This window comes from Tenrec ecaudatus, chromosome 9 (genome assembly GCF_050624435.1).
Source record: "Tenrec ecaudatus isolate mTenEca1 chromosome 9, mTenEca1.hap1, whole genome shotgun sequence".
In the NCBI taxonomy this organism is placed as follows: Eukaryota; Metazoa; Chordata; class Mammalia; order Afrosoricida; family Tenrecidae; genus Tenrec; species Tenrec ecaudatus.
In genome coordinates, this window is record NC_134538.1 from 8,416,022 (window position 1) to 8,437,723 (window position 21,702).

A 21,702-nucleotide genomic window follows, 5' to 3' on the forward strand; every position below is an offset into this window, starting at 1 on the left:
ATGCCCACGCTGACCTCACCCTCCACCCTGCCACTTGGCTGGCAGCATAGCCTCCCCTCCCCTGCCCTGTCTCAAGCAGGTGTCACAGAGGAGAGCCTGTGCCTAAGGATAACTCAGGCCTCACTGGGGACACTCGGGAAGACATTAGAGAATATGATTTCAGAAAGGAAAATAAAGTCACGTATCCAGCACAGGTGACTGCTCGCTATCCCAAAAGAAAAAGGCTGTACCAAACCCAGAATGTGATCAGACTAAACAGTTCAAGCAGCTCTGGGGGATCTACAGCTTTGCTGTGCTGCAGGCATCGAAACGAGAGAAGTAACACCTGAAGAGGCCATCTGTTCAGAGCATGGTTTACAGAAATGTGTCTGAAATGTCAGTAAGGAATGTCCCACGAGATTTCGGGAATGCCGCACACAGCAGAAGAGAGCTTGAGCAGCCAAAGCAGGACTCTGGCCAGCAGCGGGAAGCCCCCGTTGGGTGGGATGGGATGGGATGTCGGTAACAGTTGCTGTGTGGGCAATGTGGGTCCATTTGATAGACTCCCCCCTACCCCTGACAGCAAAACCCACCATGCTAAGCGATCCGTGGTGACCAATGTTGAGCAAATGAGACCACTGAAGGAACAAGCCTGCCTGTGAACCAGCACTAAGCAAATGGAAGATCTTAGACAATGAAAACAATAAAGCACAATGGTGGGGAGGCCTGAAGATGCAGCGCCTCAGTCCGTTGACTAGAAAAACAAAACCGTGATGCTTCTATGTGGCGGCCAACTCTAAGGCAGAAGGCCTGTCCAATCATGTGTAATGTAGGGACACATTTTTATTAAAAATTAAGAATATGATCACTGGGGGAGGTGACAAGAGAACTATGATTACACACGTTGCAAAGATGAAAGGATAGTAAGAGGACATTAGGAATAGCTTTAGGTCAATACATTTAAAAACTTGGATGGAATGGACAAAACTCTAGAAAACCATAATAGCCCATCAAAACGAACCCAGAAGTTGGGCTGCTGACCACAAGGTAAGCACGTTGAAGGCAGTTAGTTGGCTGCTTCTCAGGAGGGGATGAGGCTGGCTGCTCCAGGAAAGATGTGCAGTAGAAACCCGCAGGGCCAGCCCTACTCTGTCCTCCAGAGACACTGCGGGTCGTAATCACGTCAATGGAGTGAGTGTGAGTTTTGAGAAACAGTCCGACCACTATCAAAAGAAGTGAACACCAATAGTTTTAGAAGATTTTCACATGAGGAAACATTAGGGCCAGCGCTAGAAACTTCCAACGAACATTTAAGGAAGAGGTAATTCCAATCTAATGCAAACTATTCCAGAGAAAAGGAAAATAAGGAACACACCGCAATTCATTTTATGAAGCTAATAAAACTGTTATCACAGGCTGAGCAGCTGGCTGACCAGAATATTACAAAACAAGGAAACGATGAGCTAACTTTCATCACTAAGGGAGACAGCAAAAACCTAAAAATTTAAAAATTAGCAAACTGAACGCAACAATGGATTTAAGAAGGCAACAGGACCCAGAAATGTAGCGAGTTTAACGCTGAGAAATCAATAACTCTAAAGCGCTCGCCCTAACAGATTTTAAAACGTGCTCGGTATTCTCATCAGGGCTAGAAAAGCTCTTCTTAAAATGGGACATCCATTCATGAACATGTCAGGGCTGCCCAGAGAATGAACAAACCTCTCTGCAAAGCAAGGACGGCGAGATGCCAACTTCACAGGTCCAGGCTGCATTTCCTTCCATTATGCGTAAGGTTGCCACGAGTCAGGAAATGGCGACTCACAGTAACATGACTGTAAAAGCAAAACGAAGCCCCACGTGCACGAGCAATAAAAGGAGACTTCCCTGCGGCGAATCTAACTCTCAGCTGTCACATGTTGAACACACACCCTGGAAGATCAAGTGCGTCGCAGACTGACCGTTGACACCACTTTCATTTAACAACGAGGCAAAGGCTGGGACTAGAAACAGACTGAGGACATCAAAGGGTTAAGGATTGGGGAGAAATTAAAGCTCTTGTTGTCTCAAGTCACATATAAAGCATATAAATGTGAGGTTAAATATGCATATTCAATGCACACATGCCCACACAACCCCACTCCCATGCAGTGGATCCTGACTCACAGTGACACCTACAGGACAGAGTAGAACTGCCCCTGTGGGTTTTAAAGAGCTCACGTCCATCGAGTCTACAGGGCAGAACCCCTCGGTAGACTGGAAATCTCTACAGGAGTAGAGAGCCTTCTCCGTCTCCCAGAGAGGCTGGTGAGCTCGAACTGCTGATCTTGTGGTTAGCCGGCCCAATGAGAAACCCAGTGTGCCACCAGGGCTCCTGTTCAGATCCACTGGGAAGGGAAAAAAAGAATAAATCTCTCTATTCCCACAATTAGGAAGAAGAGTTCTGTAAATATCCAAGAGTAGTTCTACTTTGTAATACCCAGGAGAGACCGGAATCAGGTTCAACTCAATGGCAAGGGCCTTGGGTGGGCTGTTTACTAATCAACTGGAGACCTTAGACAAGCAATGTCCCTCCTTGAGTCTTCCAACTCTCATCTCTAAACCACGTTTACCCCAGTTTTCACACTGTGGAATCAAGCACAATCAAAGTACATCCCTAAAGCCTCCCCAAACCCACAACTACAATCCTGAAGTCAAGCTCCTACTTTCCCTGCTGTCAATCTGATTTCTCAGTGTGGTCTGCTTGAAGAAATTAAAAAATAAGCATCTCTGGGTGCTTTGTAGTGAATTTCGAGGAGGGGGTCAGAGCAGACCCTGCCGGTGCAGACCCCTCAAAGACCCCAAGGCTATGCACTCCCCCAACATAAAGACCTAAGAACACCAGGTGCGGAGTAGCGGTGGTTGCCAAGGCAAGCTGTCTCATCAGCCTCCTACCCTGGAATCCACCCATTACCTGTATTTGATATCAAACACTGTGGAGTCCTCGTCCTCATCATCTTCTTCATTCAGGGGGGCCATTTCCACCCGCTCCGCGGGAGTGGTGATGATGTCATACTTCCGGGTCTTCTTTAACCTCTTTCCCGACCTGCAAAGGGAGAAGACCTGGCGTGAGAACACAGGTTGGAGAGAGGGGGCCTGCCCAGAGCTTCACCAGGGAGAGCCTGACACACACAGCTGGTGCTGAGTTAGGCTCCCTTAACCACGGGTTAGCTAAGGGTAACCCCGGTGCTGCCATGCCCATGCAAGTCACTGGCTACGTTGAGATTTTAAGTGGAAACCCAGCAAAATGGCTAGCATGGAAGTTGACCTGAAAGTCCTGTTCATTCATGGGCATGCACAATTATTTCAAACGGAATAAAGAGATCGTGGGATTTTCCCATTAACGGTCGTCATGAACTGTGGTGTCCAGCAGATGACTCCATCATGCAGCTCTCGAATTGCAGAACGGAGGAGGGAGACGCGTCCGTCATTCAGTTATCACCTGCCCCATTCTGCATGCAATGTCACCCAGATTTTTAGATGCAGTGGAGCTTATCAAGTAATCAGTATCTTGTACATTCAAACGTCGCCATCTCTCTGCAGCCGGGGACTTGGCTGCCACCAGTCCTGTGACATTCTCCAGGAAACGTGTACCCCTTCATAAATATGTTACGGTCTCCTTCAGAAATAAATAAGCTGGCTAAGAATGGCACTTGTCCTTCTCCAGCCAGCCAGGAAGATGAGATGAGATGATGTGGTTAACGAGCCCGTGGATAGGAGACGCCCGGCCACGTTCGCTCTCACTTTATTGTTTAGGTAATAACAATAAAACAAACACATAAGCAAAAACCCAAATCTATCGCCAGGAAGTCCGTGCCAGTTCACAGCAGGGCCACCTGTTAACCGGGGAGCACGGCTCCATGGGGTTTGCTTGGCTCCAATCTCTCGGGAAGCAGCTCGCCCGGCCTTTCTCCTTCCACAGTGGCCCTGGGTAGGCTGGAAACGCTAACGTTTAGGTTCACAGCCTAGTGCGAGCCGCTTGTGCCCCCTGTGTCGGAAGGCGCTTCCGAATATCCATGGGGAAATTCCATTATCTTTTCATTCCAATTTTCCAGGAACATTTTGAAGCCCCCTTTTATATTCTCTTCCGATGGGAAGAGTCCTAAGAGTGTTTCGGCAAGGAGGATTTCTGAGAATACTGAGCGGTAACAATAAGCTTTCACCCTCAGGACAGCAGAAGGTTGCAATGGGCCCCAGGGGAAATGGTGAGGCACGGGGTACTCGGTCTGAGGTGTCAACCACTCGGCGGTAAGGACGCACGTTTATCAAGGCCTGACAGGCGAGTTGAGGATGCACCTGGGAACAGTGTGATCATTACAGCCACTGATGTTGCTATTTCTCTGCTACCTTGAACTTTATTTCTCTGCTACCTTGTTTTAAAATCTATGTTCTCTGGTACCCCTCCTGTGTACATAAGCTTATATTTTTATGCCTCATCTTCCTCCCAAGGACTGACTGCTGAACTTGAACCGCCGACCCCGTGATTAGCAGCCCAAGACTGAACCCACCGCACCACCGGGAGGGCTCCTTCAATGGGGGCACAGAAGAAGAATCTCAATGTTCTTCTCAGAGTGGAGAGCAACGAAGGATACATGACAGGCAGACTTAGAGTGACTACAATCCCTGACCAAGCCCATGTCCTGAGGGGAACTGCAGTCCAGAGTGGCTCTAAAGGTCACAAGAAAACAAAACACTGCCCCCAAAGTGTACCCATTCTCAAGCCCTGATGTGCCAGGTGGTTTGCCGCTGTTCCAAGCGGGCACTTAGCTTTTCAAAGGAACAGGGCTTGCCCCTGCTTCCCGTGGCCTATGTCGGGGATTCCCATGACCAGAACACATTTGAACAAACAAAAGGAGCCTTAGGAACGGAGGTCCAGTGAGCCTGACAACTGAGGCACCCCTCTGAGCAATGCCAAATGATCTGCACCAGCGGTTCCCCCCTTCCTAAGGCTGTAGCCACCTTTTCATACAGTTCCTCATGTGGTGGTGACCCCCCAACCATAAAATTATGTCTGTTGCTACTTCATACCTGTCGTTTTGCTACTGTTATGAATTGGGCGACCCCTGTGAAAGGGTCATTTGACCCCCTAAAAGGGTCACAACCCACAGGTTGAGAACCACTGCTGTAGACCAAGGAGTCAGGCGCATTGGTCAGTCTTTGTCCAGTATCATAAAGCAAAGCCTGATTGGCTCTCCTTTTGTACACTTTGAACACGAAGTTCCTGAGGCAGGAACCGCTCCTTCTAGGGGAAGGTTTCAGAGATTCTGACTACAGCTCAGCCTCATGCAGTAGACGGGTACTCATCACACCTATGAAACTGCCTTCTTTATTCCTGAATGTCTATAGACTCTTGTGATCTGAAAATTAACTAGAGTTGTTATTATTAAGCTCTGGCTCATGTTAAAGATGTCTGGTGGTGCCGTGAGTTAATCACTGGACTGCTAACTGCAAGGCTGTCAATTCAAAGCCATCACAGGCACTATAGGAGAAACATGAGGTTGTCTACTCCCATAAAGATTAATAGTCTCGGAAATCTCCAAGAGTGGTTCTACTCTGCCCCATAGGGCTGCCATGAGTTGGAATTGCTTTGATGACAGGTTCCGGTTGGTGAGTCACGGTGGCCGTATGAAGGCCACATCGCCCGGTCCTGTGCCATCGCCATGAGCCCCGGTATTGTTGCAGCTGTGTGTGGCAGTTCCCAGTCTATGGCTCTATCAGAATCTTATCAGGCTACGTGCTCTTGTAACCCCAGATGTTTTTCTTGGCAGATTCTCAAAGGCAAATCACTAGGCCTTTCTTCCTACCCCGTTTCTATCTGGAAGCTCCTCCGAAACCTGTCCACTATGGATGATCCTGCTGGCATTGAAAACACCGATGGCATGCCTCTCAGTATCCTAGGAACATGCAGGCCACCACAGGACAGCACACTTACCCAGGGGAGACGCTGACAATAAACATCAGCTTCTAGACTGCTTTGGCCAAGCACGCTTCAGTGCCCATAGGGGTTGGCCAGCCTGGTCAAGTGCATGGCCTCAGAAAGCCATTTGAAAACCTGCGGTCACACCAGAGACCATCAGCTTGGGCTCACCACTTCTGGTGTTATGAGCAAAGAAATTACATGTCAAACAATCCGCTCTGTGAGACATAACGCCCTGCACAAAACAAAAGCAATGTACTGTGCCTCATCCTTGGGCATGTCAATAAGGGAAAACCGGGATGTGTGGGGAGTTTAAAGACACTTAGGCACGTTCTTAGCAAAGGCGTCCTGGAACAGGGGCCTGGGAAGGGATGGAAAATCCTGCTGCATTAACAAGTGCTCTGTACAAAGGATACTAGGGAGGCAATGTGGGGCTCCTTGCCCCGTTTCCCTCACATTAATGGGTCTCCCCTTTCTGTACTCACTGTGCACCGCTGAGAAGCTGGGCGCACAGGAGCACATGCAGTCAGCACTTCCCGCTGGCCTTCAAATTCCAGGGCCTGATTTCTGGGATCCGGGAAACGTGCCTTCCCGCCTCCGAGAGTGGGCGAGATCATGAGAGGGTGGAAAAACAGACCACCAGTTTGTCATAATTGGCATCTTTATGAGCAGAGAAGAGACACGGACACATTCAAGGTAGAGAGCTATTTGAAGATGAAGGCGGGCGTTGGAGTGATGGAGCCACAAGTCACGGCACACCCAGGGGTTGTCGGTCACCCCCCGAAGCTAAGCTTGACGCATGGAACAGAGCCTTCCCTTGAGCCTTCAGAGGGCGCATGGTCTTGTCCACACCTTGATGTTAGGCTTCCAGCCCCCAGAACTGGGACAGGGTGAATTTCTCTGTCCCAAGTCGCCCCAGTTTGTGGCACTTCCTTATGGCCTCCAGTCCTAGGGGACAATTAGTATAGATGGCAAATGGTTACCTGGTGAATCTCCCAAAGATGCCACCCAGGAACAGGCCAGGGCAGAGTGCTTTAAAGAGAGGGGGCACTGAGCTCCCGCTGAGGGGCTGCAAAAACTGGCCACGGATAATGGTGGCGGCCGCTAAACATGAGGAGTGAAATTACTGTACGTGTCAACAGTGTTGAAACAGAAAGTGCTTTAATGCATGGTTGAAACCTGCAGAGAGGTGGGGGGAGGGAAAGAGAGAAGGAACCTTTTCTTTTTAACTAGAACACAGGTCTTTAACAAAACCGAGAAGGAGTTCGAACTGCCTTTACTCTGAAAGGTGACCTTGGAGGCAGAGAGCTTGTTGACTCAAGAGAACTGTCAACAGGTGGCCAGAAGAGGATTTCCAGTGAGCTGCACCCCGGGCACTCCCTTTACAAACAAGCAGGCCACTGAGTCACCGGAGGAGCCAGCCAAGTAGACCTACTTGGCAAGAGTCCGCTGGGCCTCCTCCCCAGAGAAGCAAAGCAAAACAAAACAGAGCCGGAAAGGTTGTCAGTATTCAAGTTCAGTTTTAAGGTGGAGCGGTCAAGACCATCAACAGGCGGGCGTCCAGGCAGTGAGGTTTGAGTCTCCGTTCTGCGGTTCCTTTGCCTATGGACTCTGGGCAAGTCACTCGCTCGAACTTCAACTTCGTCCTCCGCTGCAACTCCTGGCCGGGGAGCTGGGGCCCTGGAGAGAGGGCTGCCGGCCGTATTTATTCTGTGGTGCCATCTCACTCCCATTTCCCCCCCGCAGGGCCTTGCCCGGACGTGGCAGCCAGGCCACCCTAGTTACCGCAAGCGGTGGTTTTGAACCGTGGAAATGTCCTGTCTCTGAGTTCTGCAGCCTGGAATCTGAGGGAGAGGGTCGGCAGTGCTGACTGATACCGAGGCCGACGGCAGAACCTGTTCCCAGCCACTCTGGTAGCTCCAGGTGCTCCTCCATTCCCGCTGGAGAACAACATGGGGTCCTTCCTGGTTTTCTGTGACTCTGTCTCTTTCCCTTTCATAAAGGTACCAGTCATCAAGGATTAGGCCCCACCACACTCCAATATGATCCCATGTTAAGCCAACTGATTACATCTTTTAAAACCCGATTTCCAAATAAGGTCATGTTCACAGGTCCAGGGCTTACCTTTCTTGGGGAGGAGGGTGGGGTGGATACAGTTGCATCCATAACACCCTTCTTCTGCATCCTACCCTCCTGTCATCTCCATGCGTAAGCACCATCATCATCAGGCCTGGGCAGGGCTTCCTGTGACTCGGCGGCCTGTGTGGGCCTACACCATCTGCTCCCTGAGTATGCTGCTAACAGCCACCACTGTGGGGGACAGCCATTCGGTGCCAGCTATTTTATTCAAACCCCCACGGCAGCCTCGGTGTGAGCATTCCAGTGACTGAGTTAAAGCAACCACGGGCAGCATGTGTTGAGAGACGTCCCTGCCACGGGAAGTGGCATTCACACTCACACTCCAAAACTGCCCCTGCCCTTGACTCTCCCTCGAGAGGGCATGACACTCAGCTCAGACAAGTGGGTGTCCCCGCACACCCAGTGGTCTCTCAACAGACACCGCTCGGGCAGCCACAAGTTCAGCTGCCAGTTCTTTCTACTGCCATCCGCTGCTCGCGAGGAACATGGGAGCCATGGGAAACCACGCCATGCTTTTAGAAATACCGGGAGACCTTTGTTGGGAACAAGATGATTCTAACGTTCTCAGAAAATTAAAAAAAAAAAAAAGAGAGAATAAGAGAGCCAAAAATCATTCTGAAAGGGGGGACAGAATAAAGGGAAAGAGGCCTAACTAAGTAGTAAAACATGCTCACAACGGATTAACTGTACATGGTGTGCCGTCATACTAACAATTACATGTTGCAGCAAAAGAAGTGCCAAAAAAACCAAACTCTGGGCCAGCGAGCCGATGCAGACTCATAGGGATCCTGTAGGACAGGGTCGAACGTCCCCTGTGGGTTTCTGAGCCTCTCGCTGTTCACAGGAGTAGAAAGCCCTGTCTTTCACCCAAGGAGCAGCTGGTGGCTTAAAGCTGCTGACCTTGCGGTTAGTAGCACAATGCATGACCTCTACACCACAGGGCTCCTAAGGAGTCCGGAAATAAACCCAAATAAAATTTGACTCTAGTATAGGATACATGTGCCATTACAAATGTGCGAGCAAAAGTCAACTATTCAATATATTGTATTTGTAGCCACCCATAATTCGTCTTCTGTACTAGAATAAATTAGATGAATCGATGACATAAATAGAGTAATACTATGAAAGTAGTAGAAGAGAACATGGGGAAAGTCCAAAAGCCATTTTTTTAAAAAGGATGGTAACTTCAAAATTATTTGTTTAATTTTAGGGAAGAAAATAAAAGATACACTGCAGCAAATAGCTCGTTACTGCTTTAATATGTTAAGTGTTCCTACAAATAAACAAAAATTACATACCACAGATGGGTAAAAAGACCAGTCATCTATCAACAATATGTTAACAACAACAAACATTATTGATTTTAAAAACTAACATCCTAATTGAAAAAATCAGCAAAAGATACCAAATAGGCAACACACACACACACACACACCACAAAGCTACAAATGTCTTTTCACCATAAAGAATATGCCCAGTATTCAAGTTCATAAGAGAAATGCAACTTCTCTTATTTTACTTACAGAGATTCCCTTTTTCACTTACAAATGCAATTAAAAGCAAAATATCTGAAAACATCCTGTTGGCAAGGATATGGGGAGTCAGGTTCTCTCATTTACTGTTGACGGAAGCATGAATGTTTACAGCCAATAGAGAGTGGCTTGGCAGTAACACCAGTTACAAAGGCGTAGGCCTCGATCTGCAATTCTATTTCTAGAAATGGATCCTATCTGTTTCCACATGTATGAAATATCTCCACATATGTGAAATGACATGTGTGTCCCTTAATAGCAGACCGATTTAAATGAGCAGCCATACATCTCTATCATGTTTACGAAGCTGACACAAACAAATAAAGCCATTTTTTAATATACTGACAAGAAATAACCTCTCAACTCTACAAGTTGTTTTCTTATACAAAGCAAGACGAAGAACACAGCACACGTGTAGAGACTCGGGAAGCAGTCACATGTAACAGAAGAACACCGGACTCCCTAGCTTTTCCTATGTACAAACACCAGTGCAAAATGGAACACAGATCTAAATGTAAAAAATAAATTTTAATAAATGTAAAAGAAAAAGCTCATGAAAGTTATAAAAGAAAAAAACCTTACTGCCAGGTCAATTCTGACTCATCAGAGCCCAACAGGACCAAACAGAACTGCCCGATCGGGTTTCCTAAGCAATACTCTTTCTAGGAGCCGACCATCGAGTCTTCAGTGCCTCGGAGGGCTGCTGCCTTCCGATTGCTGAGCTCCACTGCGCACACAGCTCCTCCTCAGAGGAAAACAGACATCAATATTTATGACCTGGAATTAGGAAAGAGCATCGTAAACATGACACCAAAAGCAACAAAGGAAGCATTCCGTAAGCAACATTTACAATGTTTAGGCCTCAAGGGACTCATTAAGAAAGTGAAAAGATCACCCAAAACATGGACCAACAATACATGAAAAGGACTTGTATCCAGAATACAAAAAGTTCACACGAAATGAATTGAAAGATTCTGGAATTTTTCCACAAGCATTTTGCAGCTCCTTTACATATAGAGAACTCCTATGATTCAATGATAAAAAGGCAAATAATCTAGAAGGGGGGGGGGGTTGAAGGAGCAAACAAAATGAGGGAAATTTCTCCCCCTCCCCCCAAATTTCTTCAGTGGTCCATAATCACAGGAAACGAGGCTCAGCATCAGGCCCTGTGGCCGTTTGGTGCTCTGGAGTAGGTTCTGACACGTGGCAGCCTGGTACACAATAGCCCAGCCCTATGCTAGCCTCAGCAGCACTGTGAAGTTCAAGTTCACTTTCACAGTCACGGTGTCAATCCCTCTCGTTAAGGCCCTTCCGCTTTTACAAACAGATGTCCCTCCTCAGGGACTAGTCCTTCCTGATAGCATGTCCAAAGCCGGTGAGACCATCCTTTCTTTTAAAGAGAATTCTGGCTGTGGTTCTTCCCAGACCGATTTATTTTTATCTTCCGGAAGTTCATGGGTATATTCCGTATTCTTCACCAACACCCAATTTCAGTTGCATCTGTACTTCTTTATTCTTCCTTATTCATTTCCCCCCCACACACACCCTTTTTTAATTGGTCATTAAGGAAAAAAAAAAAAGCAAACCCACTGCTATTGAATCGGTCCTGATCCATAGCATCCCAACGCAGGGTTTCTAAGGCTTTGGATTTTCACAGGAGCAGCAAGCCCGCTTTCTTCCTGGCTGGTGGCTAGAAGTCCAGCATTGGCCACACGGTGCTGCCAGGGCTTCTGAACCGGCCATTAGAAACTCACTGCCACGAAGTTGATTCCGACTCCTAGCATCCCGATAGGGCAGGGTAGACTTGTCCCTGTGGATTTCAGAGGCTGTCTGTTACTCTTGGGTCTGGATAGCCTTCTCTTTCTCCTACGGAGAGAACCGCTGACCTTGAGATTAGCAGCCCAAAGCATAGCCTGCTACACCCCCAGCGCTCCTTGAATTGGCCCATAGGAAAAACATATCAAAACCACAATGAGATGCCACTTCAACCTAATAGGATGGCTACAAATAAAAACAGCAGATAATAGCAAGTGTTGGAAAGGATACAATGAAACAGGAACCTCACATATTGCCAGCGGAATGCAAACTGTCAGCCACTTTGAAAGCATGTCCTCCAAAGCTTACAGACAAAGTTACCACATGAGCCAGCAATTCCACAAGTAGGTATCCACACAAGAGATACGAAAACATACACCCACAGAAAAAACTTGTAAAATAACGCTATTAACAGCATTATTGATAATATGCAAACAGTAGACGCGAGATGAATGGAAAAGATAGAATACAATATTAGCATCATGCTAGTAAAAGAGATTATGCTTGGTGAAGCCAAGGGTCGATGGAAACAAGGAAGGCTCTCAACGAGATGGACTGACTCAGTGGCTGCTGAAATGGACTCAGATCTACCAGCAATTACAAGGCTAGTGCAGGACTGGGCAGTGGTTCATCCTGTTATACAGAGGGTCCCTACTAGTCCGTCCCTGTTCATTGACGACACTCAACCACCACCTACAATGGGCTATTACCGTATATGGCAGAACAAAGAAATGAAGCTACGATAAAAAGAAAAACAAGAAAACAAATACAATAATACAAAAAAAGATACAATACGGATGAGCCTTGAAAACATTATGCTAAATGAAATTAGCTAGTCTACTGCAGTTCTCTTAGAGGTGAGGAGATGTTTGAAAATTGATTGAGGTCGTGGTTGTACAACCCTGAACAAATTAAATGTTTTCAACGGTCTCCGTTTTAAAAATCACTGTGCAGAGCACAAAAGCAAAACCAACAACAGCAACAACAACAATATATTGAGCTAGATTTGGCCCACGGGCCACCATTTACAACCGCTGGCTTCATTTCCCGGGGATGGTTTATCTGGTGATGAGATGCAGAGTCAATGGGGTAGCGGTCACTATTCATTTAACTTGGCTCCTTCTGTTCCCCTCCCCTCCTAAAGTTCTTAAATCTCCTTGACTAGACAGAGTGTTGGCCACCATGGGCCAAGCCTTTTTGCTGATGTTTAGTGGCTACCCCTGCCTTTTGCTTCAAGGTCCCTGTACCTACAGAGCTCTGAGGCATTTGAGTTTCGACCTGGTGCTTGGAGCCATTGTGCTTGGTGCTGAAGCATCCAGTGCTGTTGCAGTGGGGTACAGTGGGCTGCCGGGTGCTAAAGGGAGCGGGAATGGGGCCAGGGTACTGCTTAACAATGTCTCCTCCAGGTGGGAAAGAGATGCATGGAGAGGGCTCTCGAAGGGCTGGACCCAGGTCAGAGCTGGGCTGCCGGGATGTGAAGATCTTGCTCACACGAGAGGAAATGCTTTCACTGCAGTTGACTTACTGTTTGGCTGAGGCTCCCTGTCTGGATTGCAGCAAGATGAGATTCCTATCACACTGGGGTTTGCCTCTCTGTGACATGCTCAAACTGCTTTAAGAGGAAGGTCCTGGGCGGGGGCACATGTTGCTTTTGCTACACCGCGTCCCCCCTGGAATGAAATTGTTTTTGTGTGTCTGCCCAGGAGAACTGCCCAAGATCCTTATCCTACCCCTAGGCTGAACCAGCAGATCCTTGGCTGCTGATATTTTCCCACGACACACAGCATGCTCACAGGTTGCAAAGAATGCTCCAACCACAGCTGTCCAAGGTCAAAGCACAACCCCGAACTTGCGGGAGGGCAAGGAAAGGTAAATGGAGCAGCAGAGAACACAGCAGGTTAAGTTCTGTCTTTCCTACAAACCCACCAGTTGGTGAGCAAAGCCTTGGTCTCTTCAGCGGTATCATGCAGGTGGGGCAGGTCAGAGGAGCGCCATGCCCAGGCAAAAAGAGCTGGGTCCCTGCTTCACACCCTGGGCCACAGCCCCACCTCTGCTCCACACGGGCCAATCGGCGAAGATGGCCTCCTTCCCCCTCCCCCCCCCCACCCCCGGAAGGAAAAAGCAGGGCCAGAGTCCTGGCAAATCGCCCTCGATGACATTGTTGAAATGCCACCCTAACAGAATCACCGCATCGGAGTGACTGCCGTGGGTTCTTACAGTTCGGAAGCTTGATGGTTCAGGTCAGGAGGTTGGCTTCATCAGCAACTTCCTTACCTGTCGCCCTGAGTGCCTCGTGGGTCCCTGGTGCTTCTCACCTTGTAGACTTATTCTTCCCCTGCATGAGACAATCTCGGACAAGTCTACCCTTTTGATAACTCAGACGTGATTCCGTCGGAACTTACCCTGCTGAGGTATGATCCGCTTAACGACTGATGACATCTGTGGGTGTCAACACATTTCCCTCCCTGTCCCTCCTTTCCTCCCTTTGGTGGGGGCACAGTTTAACCCATAATCGAATGCCTAAAGGATGTGTCTGGCACTTGAGTTTCATGACTGATGATCTGCAACGGGAAGGCCGGAAACCATGGCAGGAAAGCAGACAGGTCTTCCTGTTGACAAGCCACACGAACATTAAATGTGGGCAGTTCGAATCCAGCTGGGCGTCTCAAAAACACGGCCTGACAATTTACTTCCTAAATATCAGTCACTGGAAACCCGGTGGAGCGCAGGGCCATTCTGACACACACGGCGTCACCAGGAGTCAGAATTGACTTGACGGCAACTGGGGGGGTTTTGGTAAATGAGCAAGGTTTTTATAAATACAGATTAGAATAGTAACTCTCCCTGTGTCTTAAAAGCACTAAGTGTTTCTTTCTTGTAAATGGTCTTTATTACTAATGTTAATACACACCTATGATGGATAAGTAGGAAATGTTACGTCCCTTTTCAAAGATCTGGCTTAATAAATCAACTGAGTTTCTGTGGTCCCAATGTCTTCTGCAGCTACCTGGACCTTGGCCATGAATCCTAGTTGGAAAAGTGGACAATGTCAGCCCACCTGGAAGCCAACTTCCTCCCCTATCCCTAAAGCACAAAGACAGACCTCCTCTCAGATGAGAGAACTTTCAGGGGAGTTGAAACAAAAAGTGAATGGTATCCAAACAGATCCAGCTGAGACCTGAGAGAAATGCAGCCTGCACAGGAGAGCTGGGGGCCTCCCCAAAACTAGGGTAGGGTCCCCAGAGGAGAGGAAGTCATAGTTTCAAGGTGGTAGCTCCCCTAACCTCAGCCAATGTGTGAGATTCCAAACAGAAATGTCAGGTTCCTTCCTCCTAGACCCCAGAGGGGAAACCGAGGGCAAAAGGTGCAGGGAACAGGTGGCCACTGTGAAACAGGACCCATCAGATGCTCCCCGGCATCAAACAATGAGGAGACAGGGCAGTCTTCTTCCTACACAGGTCTCTTCACCGAGTCCCTTCACACACCCTGCCCAAGCCTGTCAAATGGCAGATTCAAGGGGGGGACCACCGTGTTTGATGCGCGGCAGATTGCTCCCAGACACCCCTCTCAGCAGAGGGTGCTCTGCCTCCAATCAGCCTTTCCTTCCTCCAATTTTATCTTCAGCTTAAAAAAAGCCAAGCCACCAACCAGCTGCTGAGAGCTCACACCAACTACAGGCCAGCCCCATGTGTATCGGGGGTTGGCAGTGGCTGACTTTTCAGAAAAAAGCCACCAGGCCTTTCTTCCATTGCACTTCTGTGTGGCGCCAAGCCTCCAACCTTCAGTTAATAGCCAAGAGTGGTAAATGTACCACCCAGATATAAACAGTTTGTCTTCACTGTAAACTTGGCGGACCGACGGGCTTTCGTGCAATGAATGCATATGGGATGGGGTTTCGGCCAACAACGAAGCACCTATGCGTACTGTGCATGATAAACACACGAGCTAATTTTCATCCGGGTACCTTATATGTGGGAAAATATGGGAAATGATTCTTGAGAAATAAATCTGATTTGACTAATACGAGACAGCTGTCCAACTTCAGGAGAACTGCAAGAAATAGGAACAGAGCCACGGGACACCAAAGTAGAGCCATCTGACTACAGAGAGCGAGACGGTTGGATAACTCCAAATCCCGGTTGGGATGCAGAGTTACAAGAGCCCACGGCACTATTGAGGGAGGGTAAGCTGCTACACATTCAAGGAATTCTGTCTGCATCGCTCTGGGGCTCAGAGCACCTCCTCCGAGCTCCACACCCAGGCACACGTGTACAGGTTTTCAGGAAGACATATCCAACCAAGGATTGTGCAAGGAGCTGAGTATACATACAAAGAAACAGTAAACAAACTCCGACCATGTAGAAATAGACAGTGAGTAACATAGTGGATGGGGAAAATGGCTCACATTGACACACATGCACATGCACATATCTTTGCATATGCACACCCAGCATTCACTCAAATGGACTCTTAACTCCCTACGCTGTTTAGTAACTTGTTTCACTCAATGGTAGATAAATAAACCCACTACTGTTGAGTCAAGTCAATTATAGCTCACAGTGAACGTAGGCGACAGAGCAGAACTGCCCACAGTGTTCCCAAGGCTGTGAATCTGTCTCCAAGCAGAGTGCCACATCCTTCTAGGGAGCAGCTGATGGGTTTGAGTCACCCGCCTGTCAGTTAGCCACTGAGCGCTGCACCACTGCACCACCCCGGCTCCTCAACAGTACCGGATAGTTCAGCGTTGCCATCATTTCTAACAGACACACTGTGCTCAACTTTATGGATAGCCCACATTGACTTAACCAGTGCTTACTGTTGAACACGTAGGCTTTATTTAAACCTTCCCACTAGAGAGCAGAACTGCTGTGAATATCAGTGCCAGGCTTATTTGTTCCCTCTCTAGTTACTAAAAGCATAAGCAAAACAAAAAAGGAGAGGAGTGGAAAGTGTGTGTGCGTCAGAAAGAGAATTGCTTGGTTTAAGGTATGTGTAGATATAAGTTTCTCTACTGTTATATCTATTCTTCGTTTCTAATTTTTACAGTTTTCTTGAATCCAGATTTTTTTTTTTTCTGTTATCTGACAGTGTTGCCCCATCGGAAAGCAGACAAATATACCAGCACCAGCATTTTATATACAATGGTGCTAAACTCTTCCCCCTTTCTCTACACTGTCCAGCAATGAGAAGCCATCTAAGACACAACAATAGCTCTTTACTCCCCAGGGCAAAATAAGTACTCCAAACCAAGCCAAAGTCACCGCCATTGAGTTGATGCTGACTCATAGTGACCCTATAGGACGGAGTAGAACTGCCCTCGTGGCTTTCAGAGACTATAACTCTGTACGGGAGTAGAAAGCCCTGTCTTTCCCTCGTGGAGCTGCTGGTGGCTTTGAACTGTTGGCTTTGCAGTTAGCAGCCAAACCAGAAGGCATACATATGCAGAGAAGAAAGTCAACAAGCACCATCTCTGCTGAGACCGGAAGAATTAGATGGTGCCCAGCTATCACCACGGCCTGGGGCCACAATAGTGGATAGAATGGGAGATAAATACGGAGAATTCAGATGCTTATTTTTTAATCCAGGGAAAGTAAAATAATTGAGACCAGCAGGCTTCCTGAGACACTCTTTAAACCTAAAACCAAGCCCGTCCCCTGAGATCACCTTTTAGCAAAATATCTGTTCTACTTACAATCAGTGTGAGACACAAAAGTAAAGAAGTGACGGGAACAGGGGCCCCACAATGCTGAAAGCGAAGCAAATGGCAAGCACTTACAGAGACTGCTGATGCAGTGTGGTAAATGTAACAGATGTCGCAAACGATGTACATGGAAATTATCCACTGGGTGGCTAGCTTGCCATGTAAAAACTCAACTTTTTCCTTAACTGGGAAGAAAAGAAAGGGACATTATAGAAAAAAGTTTCTGGTTTCCTAGTCACAAAAGACACTTTGAGAAGCATCAGCAACAGGAATGCTTTCGAGTTCCGCATTCATTTGCTAAAATTACCCTAACTGTCACCATGTGGCAGGCACCCTGGCAAGTGTCGGAGAGCCACAGAGTGGAAGGCACGGGCCTGCTCTTGAGAGCTCTCCCCCTCTTGAGTTGGCAGCTCAGCCACACTCTTTACTCCAAGCTGCAAACACAAAAGTCCAAGTGTGCTTTGGAGTCTGGCGGGACCATGGGAAAGTGGTAATTATCTGGCTCCGTAGCTCAGGTGGTGCTGTGGATTAGGCGTTGGGCTGCTAAAGCTAACCACAAGGTCAGCGGTTCAAATCCCCAAGCCACTCCGTGGGAGAAAGATGAGGCTGGCAGTTCCTATGAAAAGTTGCAGTTTAGGAAACCCTATACAGGATCACTGTGTTGGAATTGGGATTTTTTTTTTTTGGTAGTCTTAGTGAAGTCCTGGGCCGCCCAAATGGTTTTCGTTTGACTACTGAGCTAAAGGTGAACGGTTTAAGCCTCAGCAACACTGGGGAAGGCACACTTGGATGTCTGCTCTGTAGAGATGAAGGCTCAGAGAACTGAAAGGTGCAGTTCTACACTCTAACATATGGGATCATAAGGAATTAGCCTCTATCACCACAGGCTTGGGTTTTTGTTTGAGGTTTGTTTTGTTTAGGGGGGTTGTTTGTTTTTTGAGTCTTGGTGGTGGAAAGGACTTCACAATGACCAGAGAGAAGCGAAACACTCAGGCTTGAAGCCACACGGTGTCTCTAGTGAACCCCTGGAAGTTCGGCAAGGCTGTCCGAATGGCCGAGGCCAGGACGGGCCTTGAGAGGGAGGCGCGGCTTGACCTGAAGAGTTTGTACTTGGGGGTGTGGCTAGTGGAGAGCGGATAACAGGACAGGGAGTGGAGCAGGGACAGGCTGGAGACAGGAAACCTGCCTAAAGGGAAGGCAGCGGTGGGGGGCTTTGTAATGAGCAGTGGTGTGGGCAGAAGTGACATAGTCTCTGTGAGTCTTGCGTGGTAGGATGACCAGGCCTTGGGGACTGCAAGCTGATGTCAATGGAAGAGGCACAGGTAAAGAGGTCGGGGGAGCGGGGCAGCCCGCCTGGCAAACATTCATAAACTGGATGTATGGAAATTGAAAAGGTCACAGTGGAAAACACTGAATACAACTACAGGAAGTTGGCCCTACATTGGCCACAGACTAGTGGAATGTTCTGGAATCTCTCTGGGGCCGGCTTAATCACACGCAAAGGTCCTCATGGGGACTGTGTATGGGAAAGGTCCCTCCCCGCCATGATATTCTGGGGGTTCCTATGGCTATGCGAAACCCAGGCAACAGATGTGCACCTTAAACTCACCCTCACAAGAACGCCTTCTGCAGAAGGCGAGGCTGACCACTCCCGTGAGGTCCCAACCTTCTTTCAACACTCCACACCCAAGCAAACAGGGACCTCTAACCCCCAGGCCTGCCTGCCGGCTCTCCAGTTCAAACACTCAGCTTTGCCCCCTCACATCTGGCTGCATGCTTCTGGCTCTTCTCCCCCATGGCTGGATAATGCAGAGCAGACTCGCAAAATAGCTCAAATACCTTCTTAAAAAGGACATGTCCTGGGGGGCGTGGTGGCCTATTTTGAGCTCACTGTTTCTAACTAAACAGGCTTAGCATGCTTCTAGGTCAGCGGTTCTCAACCTGTGGGTCGAGACGCCTTTGGGGGGATCAAATGACCCTTTCACAGGAGTCACCCGATTCAGAACAGTAGCAAAATCACAGTGATGAAGGAGCAACGAAAGTAATATTATGGGGGGGGGGGTGTCACCACAGCATGAGGAACTGTATGAAAGGGCCACGGCATTAGGAAGGTTGAGAACCGCTGCTTTAGGTATTGACATCCACTCCAACTGAACCCCCAGGAACTTGGTAAGGACAGGCGGGGCTGCTAGCTGCCAGTGGCGTGCGCAGAGGAGCAAGGAGCCTGAACAAACGGGACCTCGCCATCCTCTTCTCCGGTTAGGATAAAAGTCAGGCACTAAGCACAGAAGCCACCCATGGCAAGATCGTCCCAAAGGAGACACAAAGTTAGGGCTGGGGGTGGGCAGAGAAGGAAGCAATCGCCTGCTTGAATGTCCAGGCAGCCACTCAGAGGAAGGAGGCCAAGAGTTGGCTCTAGGTGACTGAGCACCCAGACGGACACCAGAGAGCCTAAGGGAGGCAAGTGGTGAGAAAGGAGTCTCCACAGGACTGGCTGGTGGCCGCAAGGACTACCCGTGAGACCTGACAACAGAATGCCCCTGAAGTTGGTACGCAGGAAGAGGAAAGAGGGCAGGGTGGGGGTGGGGGTGAGGGTGGGGTGCTGGCAGTAAGGAAGGGGCAGTCAAACACTGAGAGGACTCCAAGGTGATCCAGGCAGAGGCTCCTCCTCCTCATCATCATCATCATCTGTGTCTTAGGAAGAATGGCATTTGACCCTGTGGGCCCACACGGAGACACCTTTACTCACAAAGTCACAGCATCCAACCTCCCAACCCTCTCTCTCCCAGGTCCGGTTTCCACTCCCCCAGGACAGCAGGCCTCTTGCCCAAACCTACAACAGCTGACCAAACACCCAAGCGCCGCCCGCCCTTATGCACACTTGGCAGGGAGGGAGCGCGGGTGCGCGGGGAGAAACTGGAGCACACACACACAGACTGCCCAGCATCTGTCCAGCCTGAGCAGCAGGGCACCTTGGGTTCATTTCCTGCACAAACAGGATTAAGCCAGCATTAGGAAGAGATGTCCTGCTCGTCTGCCCTGTGCCTCTTGGGCCCCACTACTCCAGAAAACCAGGTCATCTTTTCTAGTTTCCCACACGCAGCCTCCCCCAACCCCACCCCCGGGACACCCACCACCTCTTTGAGCTTGAACAGCCTCCAAAGCTTCTCCCAGGGGCAAACTGCTTTGGCCCAAGGCCCCTCATCCTCCGGTGACTCTTCGCTGAGGGACCTGAGCCAGGCCTGTGCTGTTGAAAGTCACCTACGGCCCCCAGTAGCAAAAAGCCACAGCTGTCACCCAGGATGGCCAAGCATGCTGAAGCCCGGTTCCAATCCCCCAACATCAGAGCGGCTTCTTTGGGCAGCGGGAGGAACAAGGAGGGTGCAGGGGAGGAAGGGTCACTCAGAGCTGAGGGTGGAGGAAGAGGCAGGTAAGATGGCAGTCAGAAGAACAAGGGTTCAAACCCCAACTCTACCAGCTGACTTTACCTAAGTCAGGGCCGTCACCTCTCTGGAAAAAAGTTTTCTCCTCTGTGAGATGGGGTTTAGAAATCAATCCCACGCTAAGGTCGGTCGCAGCTAGCAGCGTGGCACAGCTGACCTCGACCATGGCACAAGGCGGAGACAGTCCTAAACTGGGTACCAAGGGACAACCTGAGCTGCTCGCCCTGCGCCCCCGCCCTCCCAGCACCGTAGGTTGCCCCGGGGCCGGCAGGAGCGCACCCAGACGCCCAGGCTGGGCCGAGGGAGCACCTGTGCGCCCAGGTTGGGTGGGGCGGGGCGACGAGGCCGCCGGCTGTGCCCGCGAGCGAGGAGGCCGGGCGCCCAGCACGCACCTGAAGACGCGCAGCAGCAGGCAGGCGATGAGCAGCGCGGTGAACGCGCAGGCCACGATGACCGCTGCCTTCAGCTTGGGCAGGTCGCGCAGCAGGCTGGAGATGCGGGTCACCAGCGCGTCGCCGCTGCTGTTGGAGCCGCCCGCCGCCGCGCCGGGCCCCGCGGCGTGGGTAGCGTTCCCGGGCGGCGGCGGCGGCGGCGCCGGCGCGGACTCGGCTCGGCTCGCGCATGGCCCGGGCGCCGCCAGGAGCGCCAGCAGCAGCAGCAGCGGCAGCGGCGGCAGCAGGAGCGGCGCGGGCGGCGGCGCGGCGCGCATGGTGCGGGGAGTGCGCGCGGCTCCGGGCCGGGCGCGCGCGCGGGCTGCAGCCTGGGCCCCTGGGTCGCGCACCGGCACCCAGACCTGCGCGCCCGGCTCCCGCGGCGGCTGCGCGCTGCTTGCCAGGAAGCTGTGGCGCCCGGAAGAGCCCGCGCCGCCGCCACCACGTTGCGCTGAACCATTCGACAGGCCGCGGCCCCACGTAGGCGGGGCGGGCGGCGCGCCAGCTCCCCGGGCCGCCCCCCATCCCCCTCCCCCGCCCACCGCAAGTGGAAGAGGTCCAGCGTCCCTTCCCCGCTGAGCATTGCGCGTGTTGTAGCACCCCATTTATTTTCTTCTTTTCTTATCAATCTTTTTATTGAGGGCTCTTACGGTCCATGCAGCAATTGTATCACGCGCATTTGTACATCTGTTGCCATCATCATTTTTCT

At 49.9% G+C, this 21,702-nt stretch overlaps 1 protein-coding gene across 1 annotated transcript; it reads right to left on the minus strand.

Annotated features, from left to right (window-relative positions):
- Nucleotides 1-2,925: 2,925 nt before the first annotated feature.
- Nucleotides 2,926-21,395, minus strand: FAM174B (family with sequence similarity 174 member B). Its single transcript, XM_075557879.1, has 2 exons — nucleotides 20,955-21,395; nucleotides 2,926-3,061 (listed from the first exon to the last, which is right to left on the minus strand). The coding sequence occupies exons 1-2, from the start codon at nucleotides 21,269-21,271 to the stop codon at nucleotides 2,926-2,928; spliced, it is 453 nt and encodes a 150-aa protein (XP_075413994.1). The 5' UTR covers nucleotides 21,272-21,395.
- Nucleotides 21,396-21,702: the final 307 nt, after the last annotated feature.

Coding starts and splice junctions, on each gene's coding strand:
- FAM174B (XM_075557879.1), bottom strand. CDS start 21,271: ATGCGCGCCGCGCCGCCGCCCGCGCCGCTCCTGCTGCCGCCGCTGCCG. Junction 3,062..20,954: donor CTGCTGCTGCGCGTCTTCAG/GTGCGTGCTGGG, acceptor CTCCCTTTGCAG/GTCGGGAAAGAGGTTAAAGA.